The 21,768-nt window shown below is 30.7% G+C and overlaps 1 protein-coding gene across 3 annotated transcripts; it reads left to right on the top strand.

The window, feature by feature from the left end:
• The first annotated feature begins 3,975 nt into the window (after positions 1–3,975).
• Positions 3,976–7,569, top strand: LOC107889337 (protein DETOXIFICATION 42). 3 transcript variants are annotated; one of them, XM_016813713.2, is made up of 14 exons: positions 3,976–4,179; positions 4,311–4,438; positions 4,605–4,726; positions 4,868–5,077; positions 5,214–5,404; positions 5,536–5,671; positions 5,771–5,867; positions 5,959–6,059; positions 6,189–6,352; positions 6,528–6,599; positions 6,691–6,807; positions 6,896–6,991; positions 7,078–7,199; positions 7,323–7,569. In XM_016813713.2, exons 2-14 carry the CDS (start codon positions 4,359–4,361, stop codon positions 7,363–7,365), a joined length of 1,551 nt encoding a protein of 516 aa, XP_016669202.2. In that variant the 5' UTR covers positions 3,976–4,179; positions 4,311–4,358; the 3' UTR covers positions 7,366–7,569. The 3 variants fall into 3 exon arrangements, with proteins under 3 accessions (XP_016669202.2, XP_016669204.2, XP_016669203.2); XM_016813715.2 differs by having other exon boundaries at positions 4,021–4,186; XM_016813714.2 differs by lacking the exon at positions 3,976–4,179 and having other exon boundaries at positions 4,215–4,438.
• The last annotated feature ends 14,199 nt before the right edge of the window (positions 7,570–21,768 follow it).

Genomic DNA, 21,768 nt, shown 5'->3' with positions numbered 1-21,768 from the left:
TTAATAATTATGTATATGTCGCACTATCGAATACAACAACACAAGTGAATGATAGAGTCAATTTGGGTGGTGAATACATTTTGCTTAACTGACAAGCATAGCTTAGTCGTCGACGAAAACTATTCCAACAATTCACACCTCACATGACTCCGTCAAAGCACATATTTTTACTGTTGTAATTTTTTCAATGATGTTAGCATTTATATTTTACAATATTTTGATTACCTGATATTTTGAGTGTTATAAAATTTTGGAATTCATGTTTATATACACAGAAAATGTGTTAAAGCTTGTACACATCATCAATATAATGCGTGCCACCAACATTGACACTAGCACATGCAGCCACAACATGCGTTCATGGGCACAATAATGCTTGAAACCTCTCACAATTGCACCACCAACGCTAAAGATAAACTTGGTGTGACCTAGTCAGGATACATGTATGTTGTCCAATAAACTTAGTCATCTGTAAAGTTTTATTCTCATTTGAAAATATATGCACCATCATCAAGTTTTCTTTTCTATGATTGGCAACCATCACTTTGGTTAGAGTCTCCGAGAAGGTATGTCTCATTGTCACCATCCGGATTTATTTTCTCCCCCATTTCAACAATTAATGTCTCCAATCTATAATATGTTGATGTGAACACAACAGTTATTAGTAGATGACGTGCCCCATTCATAATAGAATTACAACCTTCACTAGGTTAATAGTCATATGACTGTAACATCGACCTTCATCATATGATTGAGTTCAATAATGCTTAGGGATGTCATCCAACCAAACCTTAGAGTTTGATTTTTCAGCTTGTAATATCACTATTCTTCGACAAAACCAAGGTTCTTAAAGCTCATACCCTGTTAAATTTCACATTTAGTTAACAATTGCAAGAAAACATTAAATTAAAACATACGATATTGAAAAGTATTAAATATGTATCCATGTTAACAACTTGTTTGCGTAGATTAGGATTTTGGTATTTTTGTGGAAGTTGCATGTAATATGTCGTATATAATAAATAAAATTTCATAAAATTCCAGAATGCATTATCTCAATTATAATCCTTTTGGCTTGATTAAATATCAAGCATATGATATCTTTTTTAGCAACATGCCTGTGCAAGTTTGTGAAGAAAAACTCGTATTGTTTCATGTTTTCTTTGTCAACAATGGCAAAGGTTATTAGCAATATGTTTTGGTTTTCATTTTCCGCAATAGAAATAAGAAGGGGGTGTGTATATTTCTTGTAAAACCAAGTCTCGTCTATTTGAATAATAGGCTTACAATGAGGAAACTCCCTAATGCAAGGCCTAAATGTCTAAAACAATCTATGGAATATTTTATTTCTTTTCACTAGTTGGTCAAATTAATTATATGGATCGAGAGTTTGCAATTCCATCTTAGTTCTAGGAACAAACTCTTGCATTGTAGCCAATTATATTTGTAGATCGTTTATGATTTGTCATAATTACCAAACAATTTTATCATAGATCACTTTCGTTTAGTTACCCAAGCTTTTTGATATAAGATGATCTACTAATATCAAAACTACTATCAACAATCAAGACTAAGATTGAAATTGTCAGCTTTGTTTTCTCCAAAGGCATTATGCATTATGCAATCCAGTTTTCCTATGATCTTGTGTCAACCGTGCAACAATGCATACATGAGGTATTTTATATTTTTGAATCTCCCAAATCTGTATCATTTTCAATAATGAAACCCTAACTCTCCGCTTGCACCCTTCCCTTAACCTTCGACACTCACCAACATACAATGTCAGATTAGATATGGTGCCTTTGTAGTTTACCAATACTTTAATGTTGTAGTGTTTGATGGCCACTACACAAGCCTCCTTTGATGGGAATTATAAATGTGCAGATCTTTTGAAATTTGAAGTCGAACTCATCATATACCTCAATAATATACCAAGATATTCGATAAATTTTTAAGGCATGCATTGCATCTATGGCAATGCTCTACATATAGGATAAAGGTCCAGTAGGTATGGTATAACAACGTGTATAGGTCCACCAGATCGAGAGACATTTGTAGGAGTTACAATCGAAACATCCTTGTTAAAATCATCATTTCTTTCCTGGTCATTGGTGTCATGGGAAAATCGTTGGCATTAGGATCACTAAATTCATCTACATTTACATTATCATATGTAGTCTCTTATGGTACATCCTCAATTCTAGTATCAACATCATTCACATTTGTTGTCAATTTCAAACCAAAACTTCTACATTACTCTCTTGAAAACCTAATCTAAGTTCAAATCCATATACCAAATGTTGTATCTCATAATTTGGACTCAGATTAGGTAAACTATATTGATTCCCATCGGATGTCGATGTCGTGCCATACTTATATGGATCGACCAAGCTTACATTCAGATCAAAATCCAATATGCATACTGAAGACAAGTTGATATTGTTGACCTATCGGTAAGGAAATATAAATAACTACTTTTTACCATAGTCACCATTAGGGGTGAGCGTTTGATCGAATCAAACCGAGTGAAAAAATTTCGAGTTAATTGAGTTCACGAATCTTATTTTATCATCCTAACTCAATTTGAAATTTTTTCGAATCAAGTCAATTCAAGTGGAGTGAAATTAAACATGTCAAATAAAAATATTGTTACAATATAACTAATTCTTTATTAGAGCACATAAATTTGAAACCATATATATTTGAAAATTTTTTCAAAGCAAAATAATAATAAAAATAAGATACTTAAGTATGATAAATTTGAATCATTAGGTCTCCAAAATTATTATTTTAGAATATTTTTAAAAGTTTAAATTTTTTTATATATTTTTTAGAATTTTTTAAAAAATTTAAAAAAATTTAAAAATATAAATTTTGATATTTTTATAAACAATTTGAATTTTAAAAATTATTTTGAATTTTTTTTTGTAATTTTTGTTGAGAAGAGACCACTTTTCTTATTTTCAAAATTGACAGGGACTAAAATGGTATTTACACCAATTTGTTATTCAAATTGTGAAATTCAACTCAACTCGAACTCGAACTCGAAACTCGAAAAAAAGACCCACTTGTCATATAACTATTGCATTGAAAGATCTTGAATTTGAACCACTTGACAGATATATGCTGTGTCCAAAACCAAAAAACACCAGATGGCTAGGATGGCTAAAAAAGAGATAAATAAGAACACAAATATGACATATCCTAATATATAGTAGCGAAGGAGACTTGATACAACTCAAAGTCATCATTCTCTTTGGTTTGCACAACCGAAAAAGTATTCCGAGGGTCTACTTTACTCATAATTCGAATAACTCAGTTCAATTAACTTGAAATTTAATTTTTTTTAATTTTGTCGAATTAAATCGAGTTTTTCTCACCCCTAATTACCATAATTCAGCTTAAACATATAGTTCCACGGAAACAATCCTGGTTAAGTAATGTAATGGTATCATCGACTCAATTGGACGGTTCTTTTTGTGTTGTATCACTAAATAAATGAGAAACTATTTTAGTAATTTGCTTTTAATTTTATACTAATTTCTTTATTTTTAAACTTTTAATTTATTTTTCATTTAAAATATACCTTCTTCTATTGCAACAGCAATAATTAGGTGTAGTACTTTTGCAACTCAAGTTTATTTCATACCTGTTTCGATACTTACGATCGTCATTTTTCGTGGCACATAAATGTTTTTGAAAGTAACCTTTTAAGGGGCTAAGAAAAAAAGAGTCAAAGTTTCTGCGGGCATTCGTGTACCGGTCTAAGCATAATTTAATTGTACGTTATGACTGTAAAAATGGTTTCCACTCTGTAATTTTCTGCATGCCACACTTGGCACACTTTGGCAAACTTTCATGTGCATGCGGTCGACACCGTTGGGGATTTTAGTGCAAATGGGTTGAATATGATACTGACACTTCTAAACCAAATTTGTTGGCATCTCCATTGAGAATCAACCCTTTTAGTGGGACAATGGGCCTACTTGGAATTTACAGTATTCTTTTCTAACCAGAGGAACGCATCCTTCTAGACTGCACCACACGCTAGTCTTTCCTCTCTTTCTTCTCTCTGGCACCACCAGAAATAGTTGGTGAAATCTTTACGTCCTGTTTTACGGTCAATTTAATTGACAGTGTGTGTGCGTAATTAGATATTTCTTCTACTGCTGAATTCAGGTAGGTGGTGAGTTGATAAACAACATCTTTCTTTTGTTTTGTTTTGTTTTGATGGGGCATTTGAGGTTTCTAAGATGTAGTATTAGCTTTTTCAAATTCCAAATTCATTTTCAGAATTCATCATTTTTTAGGTGATAGAATCAAGAGGATACAGGGCTCAGTGACTCAGTCCTGCAGAAATGATGACTGAAGAAGATGATCTATATCCATCTAGTGTTAAGATGAGATACCCCATTTTCATTTTCTTCAAGGATGTCAGGCATGTTTCCCAGAATATGCTTTGCTTGCATTTTTTGTCTGGATTGTTGTTTTGATTGGGTCCTTTGCTCTGTTTCAGAGCACAACAATGGTCTCAAAGACTTGAAAACTTAGTTTCTTTATGTAATGTTTCTCTTAACCGATGTATCTTGCAATTATATGAGCAGACATGTTTTCAAACTGGACGAACTGGGATCAGAGATAGCACAAATTGCTTTGCCTGCGGCACTGGCTTTGACAGCCGACCCTATTGCTTCTCTTGTTGACACAGCATTCATTGGCCAAATAGGTAATTTCTTTATTATTTCTGTCCTGAAAATGCCTGCCCTTTCTTTACACTTAACTTCTTATCTTCTGGTTGAAGTGTTTTCTGTTTCTTTTACATGGGATGGGAAGATTTAGCAAGCATGGGTTTATTTGATACATGTAGGTGCTGTGGAACTGGCTGCTGTAGGAGTCTCTATTGCCTTATTCAATCAAGTCTCAAGAATTGCAATATTCCCCCTTGTTAGCGTCACGACCTCCTTCGTGGCCGAGGAAGATACAATTGGAAGAGTGAGCTCTGAAGCACAAGAAAGTGATTACGTGGAAACAGGTTCCTGTGTAGATACTGAAAGCAATGAGTTAATACCACAAAAAGGTGCTGCTTTCCTTTTCCAAATCAAAGATCAAGTTGATCCAAGTTTTTTGGTCTGATCAGTTTCATTTGAAATCCTTTAGACTTGAATTGGTACCATGGAAAATGTTTAGTAATTCTGTGTTGTTCCAATATTTAGAATGTATCGAGGGTACATATCAGCCAAAAACACTTGGAAGCAGTTTTGATGTCGTTAAAATTGAGCCGGAAAGAAGGCATATCCCATCAGCTTCATCAGCACTGGTTATTGGTGGCATCCTTGGTCTCCTTCAAGCCTTATTCCTGATTTCTGGAGCAAAACCTCTATTGAACTTCATGGGAATCAGTTCAGTAAGTACTCAGATTGAAATATAAACTACATTCTCTTGATTTGAACCTCTATGTTTGTTGTTTGTCTTTATTTTTTAGTTTAATTTTCAATTTCTTAATATCAGTGACAGCATATCTTCCCATTTGTGTAGGATTCACCCATGCTAAACCCTGCACAACAGTACTTGACTTTAAGGTCACTAGGTGCTCCTGCCGTTCTTCTCTCCTTAGCCATGCAAGGTGTCTTTCGAGGATTTAAAGACACAAAAACTCCTTTATATGCCACTGGTACCAATATCCTATCAATACATTCTCCATCTTTAAGAGTTTTTTTTTGCCCATGTACCATCTACCGACTGTTTTAAATGGTTCTTTTCGTAAATTCAGTGGCAGGAGATATAGCAAACATCATTTTAGACCCAATATTTATGTTTGTTTTCCGTCTGGGTGTCAGTGGTGCAGCCATTGCTCATGTAATATCTCAGTAAGTTACATCCAAATCATCGTCCAACAATCGGTTTATTATATATACATGCAATTGTAACGACTTTTGCTAATGTCTATGGTTATTGCAGGTACCTCATTTCCGTTATACTCTTGTGGAAGTTAATGTGTCAAGTTGACCTCTTACCTCCTAGTTTAAAACATCTTCATTTTGGTAGATTTCTAAAGAATGGTAATTTTAATTTCACTTCTACAAGTTCTCAAACATCTAACATTGTTTTCAATTCAAACAAAAACTTTTCATACTTTGAGTTGATCAGATTACCATCACTGATCCCTCATTGTTTGTGTTTGGATCCAGGTTTCCTATTGTTAATAAGGGTTATGGCTGTTACCTTCTGTATCACCCTTTCAGCATCAATGGCTGCCAGACTGGGATCAACATCAATGGCTGCATTTCAAGTATGCTTGCAGGTCTGGTTGGCGACTTCTCTTCTTGCGGATGGATTGGCTGTTGCGGGACAGGTAATAACAACTGGTTTCGTTTGGTCATTTACAAGTTACACCCTTGTGGTGGTAATTTTTATGTTACCAAAACATAGACTAAAGTTGTATCTTAATTTAACTGCTTTATAGCTGCTCTTATGCTGTTTCAGATTTCAGTTCTTAGTGTAACTTAACGGCTTTCTCACACTTTCAGGCAATACTTGCAAGTTCATTCGCAAGAAAGGACTATGAGAAGGCAACAGCCACGGCATCTCGAGTATTGCAGGTGATGTATATCATATTCATATTTCCATAAACATCGCATGACCTTTCGCTAGCACGAGATTCCTCTAAAACTCCATGTATATGTGGTGCAGCTAGGATTGGTTCTAGGATTGATACTTGCTGTCATTCTTGGAGGCGGACTGAGTTTTGGAGCAAAATTATTTACCAAAGATGTCGATGTCCTCCGCCTCATTGGTACAGGCATTCCAGTAAGTACTATAACCAATTTCAACCCGTTCCAAGTTCTGAACCCGAAAACCGGCAAGTAATTAACGTTAATTTCCTGTATTTGTTCAGTTTGTTGCAGCTACTCAGCCCATCAATTCTTTAGCATTTGTTTTTGACGGTGTCAACTTTGGAGCATCTGATTTTGCATATTCAGCCTTCTCGTTGGCAAGTCTTTTGATAATCACCAAAACTTGTTCTAAAAGGGACACATAAAGAGAAGTTATATATATTAACAATGTTTATTTTGACAGGTTCTTGTAGCTATTGTCAGCATTATATGTTTATGTATTCTCTCATCCACTCATGGATTCATCGGACTCTGGATATCTCTGACGATATATATGAGTCTTCGAGCTTTTGCTGGATTTTGGAGGTAATTTTTCCATTTTCACTGCTATGACATGATTATTTAAAGACTGTTTTCAAAAAGTTAGAAAGAAATACACACTTATTGGTATTTAACAATAAAGTAAAAAAATATGTGGTGTATTTGCAGGATAGGGACAGGAACAGGGCCTTGGAAGTTTCTGAGGGGCTGAATGTAGGCTTTTGTAAGTTGATTATTAGCTTTTCAAACCTCCCTCTGTATCTGATAATTATGAGTTGTGGGGGAATTCTTTGAAAGCACGTAAAAGGCCCACAAATCTGTACCTTAACAAATATGGTAAACAGGCGGTATACCAAAATATTTGTTTCAGTCTTATAAAAGAGAAAAAAATGAAATAAATAAAAGAATTTGCTTACTTTTATCTAAATACTAAACATATTTTTAAATACAAATCATAAAATATTTATGGATAAAATTGGACTAAAAACACAAATATGCTTCATTGCAAGAAGGAAATACATATGGCCAATTTTGTTGAAGTAAGTAGTCATTTTAATTGAGATTGAATATTACAGTTATTACTATAATATTATATCCATCCAAAGCTTCAATAAAATTACTTTTTAGAGCATTCAGGTCCACCTAAAATTTTAGGTCCATTTTCTAAGTCCGTGTTCAACATAAAAAATGGGTTTTAATTTTATTTAAGTTCGGTTCAAATTAAAAATGTTAAATTTAAGCTTGACTCAGTTCGTTTGTATTAATTTTTTAGTTTATTTTTATATAAAAAATTAAAAATGTAATATATCAAATACACTAAAAATTTTAAAATAAATGTTTCTTAAATAATAGTAAAATTAACAATAAAATAAAAGTTATAAGTATTTAAAGTATAACAACAAAATAGTAGTGTAAAATGGCAACAAAACAACATTAAAAAAAGGAAGTTTAGGTTAATTCAGATCGGGTTTACGACTAGGCCAAAAAAGCTTATTCCAGGACTGACCCGTTTACAAAACAAGCATTATTTTATTGTGTAAGTCAATTTTTTGAGCCTATATTTTTAGTCAAACCTTCCTATTTTTCGAACGGAGGTCCATGACCTAGGTATAGTATATAATGAATTTTTTCACAACCAAAAACGAAATTAAAAATAAAAACTAGTAGAAGAATGGACTTTTTTTTTTTTGCTTTTATTTTAAATTTTAATCTTCAATTTTTTAGAAATAAAAAAGAAAAACAAACCAATGGGATGTTTGATTTAAGAAAACCATTTACTCTCGTAAAAAGTGATTGGCTATAAAGCCTATTTATACCCATGATTTCTTTTCATCTTTGGATAAGAAGAAAGATGCGCTTCATTATCCGTTTTCTTTTCTCTTGAAAAATGTCATAGTTTCTGTATCTTAAAACAGGGTAAACTACTAAAAGAGTCCTCAAATAATTTACTTTTGTTAAATATATTCCTTTACTTTTATTGTATTCAAATAAGTTATTATATTTTGCTTCGTATTTAGATTAACATTTATACTAAATTAAGAGTTTTATTTAAGTGTAAACTACTTTGTGGTCTGCTATTCGTTTATATATATATTATAACTTTTTAATATTTAATTACTTAATCAAATATTAAAAACTTAAATCAAACAATAACTTTAAACATAATTAAAAACAATTTACTAGAATAAAAAAAATAAGTGAATAAATTTTGACATGAAATCATAAGGAAAGAAACAAATAAAAAATGGTTAAAACAATCATTTCATACTAAAAAAGATAATACAATAATTGAAATATAAACAATAGTAGAAATAATTCAAAGAAATACCTTCAAGCATGGATTTCAGGGTTTGTGTTAGTGCACACAATTGTTACTATAGTTGTGTTTACTTGTTACAACAAGCAGTCAAGAACCTAAGAGTTACTTTTATATTTAGCAGTTTTTGAATTTACATTTATCCATATGATTGTTAAGTATCATATGGTCAGCAAAAATTTAGAAATTTTATCTTGTAAAGGAAACTTAATGCAACATACTTTAGAAGATTCCCAATTCCACTACACTTGAATCATGATCAAGTTTGATAGTTGACAAGCTTTTGGATTGGACTAAAGTATTTTGATAAAAATCTAATCATCATCTTAAATCTTAGTAGTTGATGATAGGTTGAAGCTATAAAGACTTTTAGAAGCTTATGGATTAAGTTAAACTATCTTAGATAAATTTTGAAAGGTAATCACCGGATTCAAGTCAAATAAAAAGAAATGTTCTAAAAGCTAGGTAAGAATGCTTGTTTATATTTTTGTTGAAAATATCTTCTTTTTTTTTAAGAAATTAAAAGGAGCTGTGGGTTTTATACAAATATACTTTGATGATATCATCTTCTAGTCTACATCACTAGCTACAAGAGGAAGCTTTGTGAAGCTTAATCTGAGTTAGAGATGAGCATGTTAGATGAGCTATAATTTGTTCTTAGTTTTCAAATTAAACAACTTAGGAAGGATACATTTATCTTAAAAGAAAAGTGTGCTCAAAATCTTATGAAGAAATTTGTATTAGATTCTTTGAAGTCTTTGAGAACTCCAATAGGAGCAAATGAGAAAGTTTCTAGAGATGATCAAGGTGTTACAAATGATGTTGCAACATATGGGATCATTGTTGTTTAAATTGGATCGGACTAGCCAACTAGGGTATCGATTTGGAGAGAGGGGTTAGACTTATTGACCTCTTAACCACTCAGAACTAGTTGAAAAGGGTTAAAAAATGGTTGAATGGGCAATCAAATAGGTTGAATTGGTTTTCTCTATTTTTAATAATTTTTATTTTTAATTTCTTATTTTTAAAAAATTTATTTAATTAAACTAAGAGAATCGATGGTGTAACCAATTTAACCATCAGTCCAGTTTTGAAAACCTTGTACAGAAGCATCATGGGCAGTCTTTTATACCTTACTGCCACCTATTTAAACTTGTGTCATAACGTTGGAATTTGTACTTGATATCAAGCAACTCTTATGGCAAACCATTTTAAAGCGATTAAATGTATTATTAAGTATGTGAAAGGAATCATGAATCTAGGAATACAATTCTCTATAGATTTAAACATGAATTTGGTTAGTTTTAGTAATGTTGACTATGCTAGGAACCTAGACGATCATAAAAGCACATCTGGAGTATGCTTTAACTTGGGCAACAATTTGATGTCAGGGTATAACAAGGAATAAAGCTCAATTTCTTTGCCAATAGTAAAGGCTGAGGATGTTGTAGTTGAGGATGTTGTGCACAACATCTTTGGATGAAACAGAAGCTAGAGAATAATGATGTTACAACTCCTATTTTGATAATCTATTATGATAGCATAAGTGCTATAACACCCCTCACCCGTTTCAGACATACGGATGGAGATACCACCGAAGCATGTACAACTAATAAATCTTGAATTTATTTAAGAATTTAAAGTTTTAAATTTTTTATAAAATAATTAAAATATTTTTTAGCCAAGAATTAAAGTTTTAAAAACAATTTAAAATCATTTAGATTTTTTTAGGGTTAATTAGAGGTGTTTGGAACTCAAAATGAACTTCAAAAGGTTAAAACGAGTTAAAATACTGTAGTGTTGAAACAGGCACGGCATTGCAACGAGGAATGTTTGACATCATGACATGACTGACTGAGTTAATGAGGTTGCGATGTAAGAAAAGAGAAACCACAACATTACAACTCTATGATCGCGACGTGACTAATTGAGTTTGACCAAAATACTTTAAAAATCACTTTAAAACATATTCCAAACATCACCATGTCATTCCAACATAAATCATGTCATTATAAGTCTAAACTTAAAGTCATTTATGCTTAAAAAAACTTGGCATGAACACATCCAAAATAAAATATACATATATTTTTTAAGAGAAACACAAAAGAGGCTCAAGTTCATCACCTAACTTTATAATTGCTCAAGAAATCTAAGTTTTTGTATATATGCCAATAATCCAATAAAAATGGTATTTAAACACTTGAATTACAACCTTAGAAGCTCGATGGATGATGTGATGATCCCAAGCTAGCATCATGACTTTTATGTAAGTCCAAACCTACAAGTGTTAAACAACTAATGTGTGAACTTAAAAAGCTCAGTAACTAATCAAGGATAAACTTACTTATCTTAATCTTTATTAGTGTTGAACAAGTCCTATGGATTTCATGCTAGTTTCATTCAATCCACATTTCAATATTATTTGTTATTTCATTTTGATTTATCAAAGCATAAGGGCTCAACTTATCCATTAATAGTTTGTTAACCAATTCCTTTAACGAAAATATCTATTCATGACCCTTAAGTAGAGTTCATAATATCTTGACATTTCCCATTTATAGTCCTTAATCTTTATGTGATTCATATACATCATTTTCATTTCTTTGAATTATAGCTTGCCTAAATAATCAATTTCCCTAATATCGTTTAAGATAAGTTCACTAGGTCACACACAATTAAAACTCGTTACCATGTGAATTCTCTTTTGCTTGCCTATTTATTTGTCTTATTTTCATCTCTTTTAGTTATAAGACATTTAGTTCATGACACTTACTCTTGCTTTTAGCCATTTATAATAACATTTAAAGTTTATTAACAACATTTAACTCATTTTCCTCATAGTAAACTCTAGTAAAGCCAACCCAAACACATAGAAGTTCTCCATCACACCAATGAGTGCCGAAGTGCTAAATGGTAAGATAGCGCAAACATCCTCCACCACACCAAAGAGCTCATAAAAGCATAAACTACTCTACACCAAGACGCACATAAGTGCAAGGCCAAAAGGCAATATATAGTGCACATAAGTGAGAAAACTCCGACAAAACTCCAACACACGATAACTCCTAATTGGAATGCCTTAAAAGCACCTTAAAAGCCTCCATATAATCAGGTTCAAAATCATATTAATAAAGGCCTCTTGGGCATGTTTATCTTTACATGTAGGCACCATATGTTCTTTTCATATACATATTCACTTTCATATATCTTTAGGTATTAGAAACATATTCATTTCATACAATAGTTCCCAAAAGTGTAAATTCATATTTCCATTGTTATTTATCTTTTACATATCAATTATCATATTTAACATGATATCGACTAAAAGTATAAATTCACCAATAAATCTTATTTATGGCCATGATGCCATCTATTCACATTTTTACATTAATAATATAATATTATATGTTAAACCATGCTTACTAACACCTCCAAAGCAATTAATATCTCCATAACATATTTTTATTTTACAAAGCATTTCTTAACTAATAATTCCAACATAACACATTATGGACTTATTTTATATGTTTTAAACCATGGAATTTTTATATGTTTATTAAAAAAATTCATTCCATATTTATCACCTATGAGTATTTAAGGAAGTTACCTTCATGGATGTTCTAAAACACTTAATCAAGCTTCCATGAGCTCCATTCCATCATTCAAGCTTATAATTTTCATAACTCATCTCCCATTCTTCATACAACAAAAATACATTAAAAAATGAAAATAATTTCTTTCTAAGCTTTCTCATGAAAAATCATAGCAAATATCAAGCTAATGTAGGTGTAAAAGACCATTTCCTTTCTTATTAGAGATTTCTCGCTCAAGCCATGAATTATCCCGCTAAAACCCATAAAACTCTAGGCTGCCATGGCTGAAATCGACGAATGAAACGAGCTTAGGGGGTGATTTTATGAAGATTTCAACAATATCACAACGTGGGTAGTGGAAATTCTGAAAGAAAATGGAGAAATAAATAAGGAGGTGAATAAGAAAGAACAATGGCAACAATGACTGTCATTGCTAGCCGGAAAAGAAAAGAAAATGGGATTGATGGGTAGGGGTGTGCAAATTTCGGGTAAAATCGAATTAATTCGGTTAACCGACCTAATTCGGTTAATCGGTCGATTAACTGAATTAATTCGATCGAGGGTCAGTTAATAATTTTTTGAAAGTTTGGTTAATGGCTAATTCGATTCAAAATCAGTCAGTTAACCGAATTTAATAAATAATATTATAATATATAAGTATTCGGCCGGTTTGTTTAATATTTTAGAAATATAAATTAATTGGTCGGTTAAGTCGGTTAATTTTTTATATGTTTTATACTTGTTTAACCAAAAATAAAATATATATATAAATTTTAGTTAATTCAGTTAATCGAAAAAGTTCGATTCGATTAATGATTAAGGGTTTAAAAGAGTCGATTAATTCAACTAATGGTAGTTCGGGTCGGTTAGCTAGTCGATTGACCTATTGAACACCTCTACTGATGGGATTCTCATCCTCAACAACAAAAAAAAAATCAACATGTGGGTCATGGGCTTACATCTAACAATTTAAGTCCAAATTTGTCAATTTGAAGCCCATTTCCTTAATATGGGGTTCCCATTGTCCAAAATAAGTTTAGATGTCAAATATCATATTTAAATATTATTTCTATCATAAAGGTCTTGGAAATTGACCAAATTATCCTTTTACGACAAAATTATAATCTTTTTCCTTTTTGCCATTTTTAGCGGTTTCTTCTTAAAACTCAATACTTAGATCAATTCAAGTTCATAATTCATAATAAATATTTAATATAAGTGCTCAAGTGGTGAGGATTACAGTTTTTCCCTTTTTCTATTGAAAATGAGAAAATTATAATTTACTACTTGTACTTTTAAATTTCTTTAAATTTAGTCCAAAAGTGATTTCTTTCACACTAGCATATAACCCAATATATTTCCATGGAAAAAATCATTGATAGCTCATTTTCCCATGTTGGTCAAATTTCACTTTAGTCTAAACTTTTCAAAATTTGTAATTTGGTCCTTTCGTCTTCAAACTTTTAAATTATTTTCAAAAGTTTCCCATCTTAATTATCAACTTTGCTTCCAAAAGATTCCTTTATCCAACTCATGTTCTAAATTCTCCCACCACTTCACTTTATCCGTTACTAGAATAATGTCACATGTCCAACTAAAACTTTTGGGATGTTACAAGTTAAATTAACATCTAAAAGCATCTAGATCAATATATGACATCACTTCACCAAAGAGCTAGTTGAGGCAAATACTATTGAATTAAGGTAGAATGCTACTGATAGAATGCTACTGATAAGTAGTTGGTTGACATCTTCACTAAGAACCATGCTGAGAACATGTTTGAAAGGCTCACGAGTGAACTTGGTGTCCATAGGAGATGAACTTGGGTCAATCTTCATATTTGTGAGTATAAAATATTGTTCAAAACAATGTTATTTTCTACTACATTTTTCCTTATTTATTTTTAATAAATATATTTTGGAGGATTAGCATTAATGAGCTACCCTTTAAAAACTAGGAGTGTATTTATGATTAACTTAATTTTTGAATAAGTAGAAGTTTTCTTATTACAAACACTAAACCTAAAGACTTGTCTTCTTGGCTCGTTACAGACAATCTTGCTTACTTTCTTGAAGGTTCCTTGAAAACTCATCAATATAACCAGAGTTAGTATTATTAGTAAGAATATATCATCTCTTGAAAGAAGTGTTGAACCCAAACCTTAGAAGAAATATGATTTAAGGTCTAATAATAACAACGATTCGAGCTTAAAAAGATTGATAATATAAAGTGATTATACCACTAGTTCTGAAGGCTACTCTCATGGTGAAAAAAAACTTCTCCTCTTAGTGCTCGAAAATCTCAATAGGTTACCTCCCAAATTTGCAAATAGAAGGGTACCTTTCCTAACAAGGAAGCAGTAGAAATTTCTGATGGCGAGGGAAGAGAAGTTGACTCAACTACTATTGCAATAAGTGATTCTAAAAACTTATGAAAAGTTTTGAACATTCTTCTAGTAAGGGTAATATTGCTTCTAATGTTGTTGTTGTGAAAAATCCCCTACTACCAATAGTATTTTGAACTCTAATTATTATTGTTATGGATGTTCAAATGTCTGTATGTCGTGTTGAACTGAAAAGCAATGATACTTGATGGGTGTTCAAATGTCATATATGTCGTGTTGTTCAATGCAAAAAATCTAACTTGGTAGTTTTGTAAGTTGATAAGTAAATGTAAATACAAAGAAAGGAAAAAATATCACTACATATAAAATTGTTATAATTTCTAAAAAGTTGTATATATTGAATAAAGAAAAAGATAACATCAATTATGCTAATGCGGCAATTGCGTTCCACAACCTAGTGGATATTGGTTTCAAGTTGCATTTCATCGTAGTGGATCTTCAATAAGAGCTTTATCTTCCTCTGTCATTCGTTTTGTTGGTCAGAAGAACTCAAATTGCATACCTGGCTAACCTATTGGAGATAAATGATGCAAGGGATGTAGAGATTGAGGTGTGCTCGGGCTCATATGACTGAAGAGTTGTGTTGTAACACCCCTAACCCGTATCCGCTGCCAGAACAGGGTTTCGGAGCATTACTACCATTTACAGATCACTAAAAAAAATTTAAATACTTACCGATTCAATGCATCATATAAATAAATATATTACCATTCAATCAACAGTTTGACACTTGTATAATCATCAAACAGCAACATTGTTAGTATACTTGCACATATCTCATATAAACTCAACATTGATATATCTATTTTCTCGACATATCGCACTTGAGTTTAATAATAGTCTCAACTTACATAATTTCCTTGTATCAACATATCAAAGATAATCATATATGTACATGTCATGAAACATATCATGCTCTTACCGTTTCTTCATAAGCATATATCATTCATTTCGTTATATCAATATTTCATGCTCCATAATTTCCATATATTTTATGTATATTTATTCCGGTAATAGCTTATATCAAACTTAACATAAATTATATTCCATGTATTTATACTTATTTAGTTTATCTATCTTCATAATTATTTCATATAACCATTCGTCATCTGATACATATTACCTGAATATCAATTGTTCAACAGATGTTAGAGCGTCTCCCATCCACGGTCTTATTTATCTTTGACATGATGCCATAGTGTCTTTCAACTATGGTCTTACTCATTTTCTATCATGTTGCCATGGTATCTTTCAACCACGGTTTTGTTCATTTCATATCACATTGCCATGGTATCTTTCAACCATGGTCTTACACATTTTATATCAGGTTGCCATGGTATCTTTCAACCATGGTCTTACACATTTCATATCAGGTTGCCATGGTATCTTTCAACCATGGTCTTACACATTTCATATCAGGCTGCCATGGTATCTTTCAACCATGGTCTTACACATTTCATAACAGAGAGCACACTCCCGCGAACCTCATCCTTACAGTGGGATTACCAGTCCAGGCTAAATCCCCTATAATATAAACTCATAGAGTATTGTCGGGATTACCAGTCTAGGCTAAATCCCCTGCAACGACAATTACTCTAATGAGCTTGGATCTGAATTACCAGTCCAAGCTAAATTCAGACCCTAATTCGGATTACCCATCCGGGCTAAATCTATTTTACACGTATTCTTCGGGAGGGCTATATCAGAATAGGATCACCCGTCCGGGCTAGATCCTTTTTACCGTCAATTCCTTTTCAGAGATCCATCGAATTTTCCTTTCATTCAACTGAGATTTATTTTCAATTTATATCGAGTATTATCAATATTTCATCAAATATCATGAATTGAACATTCAAATCATATTTTCATCACATAACCACATATTTCAAGTATTTAAAATACAATTCAAGTTACACAAACTTACCTCATTGCTTGTTTGTGTTTATAATTTCATTAATCCGATATCTTTTCTTTTCCACGATCAAGTCTCATATTTGAGTCGTCCAGATCTTTATAAATAAATTTGATCATCATTTTCATTCATTTCATCTTCTAATGCATTTAATTAATGCTCTAGGAAAAATTACTATTTTGCCCCTAAACTTTTAATTAATGACGATTTCGTCCTTAGGGTCAGGAAAATAAAATTCTTGCAATTTAATCCTTATTTCCAGCTATTATTCTCATATATATTGATAACAGTCCATGAATTCTATAAAATATCAGAATTTTCCATAATTTCAACACTTTTCAATTTAATCCCTAAAACATGTTTTCCCCCGATCTTGAACTAAATTAATAATTTCATTCAATTTTGTAATTTAAATAATAAAATAATCCATTTCATGCAATTTGGTCATTTTTGACATTTTTACAAAATTACCCATAAAGTTTTACTTTTATTCAATTTAGTCCCTAAGCCTAAAATATGCAAATTAGCCATGCTTAATGAATATTCATATATGTTTTCCTCCTCCTCCTCTCCATTCCACATCCTTGATGTATGTAGCACACTTGTAAGTAACATTATCTATAATCTTTATTATTTACTTTTATGAATATTCAAGCTGTCCATCTGTGTCATAGTCACTAAATTATTTATATCTGGATCTATAGAACTCCAAATTAAGATCCGCTAATTTTCTCTGAAACTAGACTCATATATCTTCTTACCATAAAATTTTTAGAATTTTTGGTTTAGTCAATAAGTACAGTTTATTCTTTAAAGTTACCCCTATTCTGCTGTCTGACAGTTGTGACCCTTCTTCACTAAAAATTAATTATCTCCTTGTACAGAATTCGAATGATATTCATATTTGTTTCTATTGAAAATAGACTCATTCATGATTCTAAAAATATAAATTTAAGCCCCTAATTATTTTTATCCAATATTTTTTATGATTTTACAAATTCAGAACAGGGGAACCCGAAATCATTCTGACCTTATCTCACAAAATTCATCATATCTCATGATTTAGAATTCCATTGCTTACATAATTTATTCTATAAGAAACTAGACTTAATAAGCTTTAATTTCATATTTTATTCATCCTATAATTATATTTCTACAATTTTTGATGATTTTTCAAAGTTAGACTACTGCTGCTGTCCAAAACTGTTTTAGTACAAGATATTAATTACCATGTTATAACATCCTTATTTTCTTTTTCTACACCATTTCTCATCACTTTCTCTTATTTTTTCTTCACTAACATATCAAGAACATAGGACCTTATGTAAGAAAACTCTACTATAACATTATTTCCATGCTTTATCAATAATAACAAACTTAAAAACATATTGAAATCTTGATTTACTTACCTTTTCTTATTGACTTCAATCTTTAACTTGATTTTTCTCTCTCCTCCAGCTTCGATTTCTTGAATCCAACTTGATATTCTTGCTCCCCATCATCTCCTTGCTATCTTTCTCTCTTGATGGCTATGGAAATTCTTTCAATTTTTAGGTGAAAATAATGAATTTTTGGTGGAAGGACTAAATTGTAAAGAAAGCAAACTTCTTTTCTTTTTCTTATCTTACGTTAGTTTGCATGGGAAAGGAAATGTGTTGATAATTCTTCATCTTTCCTTCCTTTTATACTAAATAAATAATATAATAATAATAATAATAAACATCTCATAAAATATTAATAAAATAATATTTATCTAATTAATTAATTTAAAATATCATCAACATAATCATTACATTCTAGAATTCTCTCTCTTACTAATTGACCATTTTGCCCTTCATGATCTTTTAGAATTCCATCCTTGAGTCATCACTTAATTTGGTAAAATTGTGATTTAGTCCCTCATAATTTTTTACATATTCAATTTGGTCCTAATTTATCAATTTTTCTTGGTTTCTAGATCGTTCCACCCTTAAAATATTTTCACCATTAGTCCTTCAACTTTTTTATATTTACACTTCAACCCCTTAAATTTTAAGTATTTACTATTGTGCAACAAGACTTTTCTCATCTTTGCAATTTAGTCATTTCTTGAATTAATATATCATAATATACTTCTCAATATTGACATCACTCAAAAATTCCCTTTTTGTCACTTTATTTCCTTATTTTACTATATCAGGGATAATATTTTACTGTAAAAATTTTCGGAGTATTACATGTGTAAACTCCAAATTCATCAATGTCATTTCCATCACTAGAGTTAGAAACGGTAACTAAGGGACATCACTATGATTGGATCTCTTACTAACATGGACAAATATCCAACAAGATAGTAGGTCGAAGAGGTAGGATGGTCAAATTCTCGCGTCAGTGACTCTAGGTTCAGTTGGAGAGGTTTGGAAGCTTGAGAATGACCTTGCTGATGTGCTCATTAATGAATTGACAAACATGTTGTTCACATACTAACACATATTCTTATATTGAATACAATTACTCGTGGTCCACTGATTGAACCATTGCCTATATTGTATATAGGCTCAAACTTTCTTTTTTCAAAAACAAAATGTGGTAAATCATTAGGGTATTTTAGTTTTTTCTTTTTAAATTTTGGATTACTTTGAAGTGTATATGGTTAGAGAACAATTTTTTTCCTTTTGCTTTTTCATATTCCAATCATGCATAAAAGCCTAATAAACCCATTATTTGACGAGACAAGTTCAGACATATTATTTGACATGTTGCTTGATTCTAAACCCATTATCTAACCTAATGATGAGGGAGCACGTTCGATCGAATTAAGTGAATAATTTTTTAGTTAATCGAATTGATGAGTCTTATTTTATCATTCTAACTCGATTTAAACATTTTTTCGAATTAGCTCAAGTGAAATGAAATTCAAATTGAGTCGAATTGAGTGAAATTGTTCGAATTAACTTAAAAAATTAAACATGTCAAATGAAAATATTGTTATAGTATAACTAATTCCATCTTAGAACACATAAAATTAAAACCGTATATATTTCAAAACTTTTCCAAAACAAAATAAGAAAAAAAATACTTTTAGTATCAGAAACTTGGATCATTAATTAACTTATTTAAGTCCCAAAATTATTATTTTAGAAAATTTTTAAAATTTTAACTTTCTTTATATATCCTTTAATTTTTTTAAATTTTTATAATAATATAATTTTTTTAATTTTTATAAATATTTTGAATTTTTTTGTAATTTTTGTTGAGAGAGACCAACTTGTTTCTTTTCAAAATTGACAGGGACCGAAGGATTATTTACACCAGTTTGTTATTCAAATTATTTGAATTGTAAAATTTAACTGGGCTCAAACTTGAAATTCGAATTGCTTATTTGAGTTGACTCGAAAAAATTAAGTAACTCAAATCACTCGATTCGATTAACTTGAAATTCAATTTTTTTTCGATTTTTTTGAATTAAATCAAGTTTTGCTCACCCCTACAAAGAGTGACTTGGAATTTTAAATAGAGTAAACTACATTGATAGTCATCCAATTATTAGTGAGTTTCTGTTTTAACCACTCAACTATGAAAATTTACAATCAGGTCACCTACCTATTCAATTTTTCCTTTTTTGGTTACTAGTCATTACACGTAAAGATGATATCACAAATTTTAAATTTGACATAGTGACAAATTGAACCCTTACACATTGTGTCAATTAGGTTTTGATTTTTTTAAATTAGCCCTCAACATTTACATATTACCTTAATTTATTCTATTTTTTATACAAAAATATAATTCAATTCCCAATGTGTAAATTAGATATAAAAACAAATATATATTTTTGAAAAAATGTTTATTATTAACCTAAATAATCCTTAAATATGTTTTTTTTATATATATGTAATGGCTGAGAACTTAATATCGCTCAATGACTTTTTTTTATTAGCTTGAGATGATCGCCATTGATAAAAACAAATAAAAGCTTTAAAAAAAATGAAGTTGTTAGACTTAAAATTGAGTTGAATTAACAAAACAAGAGCCTTTTATTTTTGAGGACTTGAATTGGACATTTTCTAAAATTTAAGTTGTTGTTGTTGTTCATTTTGCCATGAAGTCCAACACAAAGACATTGTAAAGGGATGAAGCAGGTTCAATTTATAACTTAGTTTGAACTTCTAACTCAACTTATTCACTCCTCATACTTGATTAAGCTTATTACGACTCCAGCTTCGAATATTGATGATTTCAAAAGCAACTTTCATTTTCCTTTTAATAATGAGTTAACTTAACAAGCGACAAGCTCTGTCAATAACAAGAGCAATTCGCTTAGACTGATTTCAAAAAATACAAATGTAAATCTTGTGAAATTGATGAAGAGTAAACTACCAAGACAGAGTCATCTAAGTCGTTATCTAAGTCGTTAGTTTTCAATCTAACAGCGGAGAATCAGAAGTATCACGAGAAAATGTGAAAATTATGATATTAAGTTTTTGGGTGTTTCTATTTTTGATATATTTTCAATCAAATTTAGTTGTTAAATTTATTTTTTCAGCTTTTTAGGAAGAAAGTTCTCAAAGAAAAGCAAAACAATAGCGGATGACCAAATTATATAATGTATAAATGTTGATGGCTAATGTTTTAGAATTAAGACTAAATTGGAATAATGTTTAAATTTTGATAATTAAATTTGTTATTATACGAATTTTAAAAGTTATTCGAATTAGCTATTTTATAACTAGTGATTGAAAATAAAAAAATAAAAAATTATTTTATAACTTTAATAAAATTGAGTGATAATTAGAGGACTAGCATTATAAATAAAACTCTCATTAGGTATTCTCAAACCCACGTAAAAAATTGATGGTGAAATTTAAAATGTTTACAAACATTAACATTGTCATACTATTTGGTGGAGA

Source organism: Gossypium hirsutum, chromosome A09, assembly GCF_007990345.1.
Source record: "Gossypium hirsutum isolate 1008001.06 chromosome A09, Gossypium_hirsutum_v2.1, whole genome shotgun sequence".
In the NCBI taxonomy this organism is placed as follows: domain Eukaryota; kingdom Viridiplantae; phylum Streptophyta; class Magnoliopsida; order Malvales; family Malvaceae; genus Gossypium; species Gossypium hirsutum.
Note: the sequence above shows the minus strand (reverse complement) of the source record. Positions and strands in the feature narration are given on the sequence as shown.

Bases quoted from the DNA above. Each gene is read 5' to 3' on its own strand.
- LOC107889337 (XM_016813713.2), top strand. From the start codon at position 4,359: ATGATGACTGAAGAAGATGATCTATATCCATCTAGTGTTAAGATGAGA. The intron at 6,353-6,527 runs GTAATAACAACT...TCACACTTTCAG, and splicing joins GATTGGCTGTTGCGGGACAG to GCAATACTTGCAAGTTCATT. The intron at 6,808-6,895 runs GTAAGTACTATA...GTATTTGTTCAG, and splicing joins TCATTGGTACAGGCATTCCA to TTTGTTGCAGCTACTCAGCC.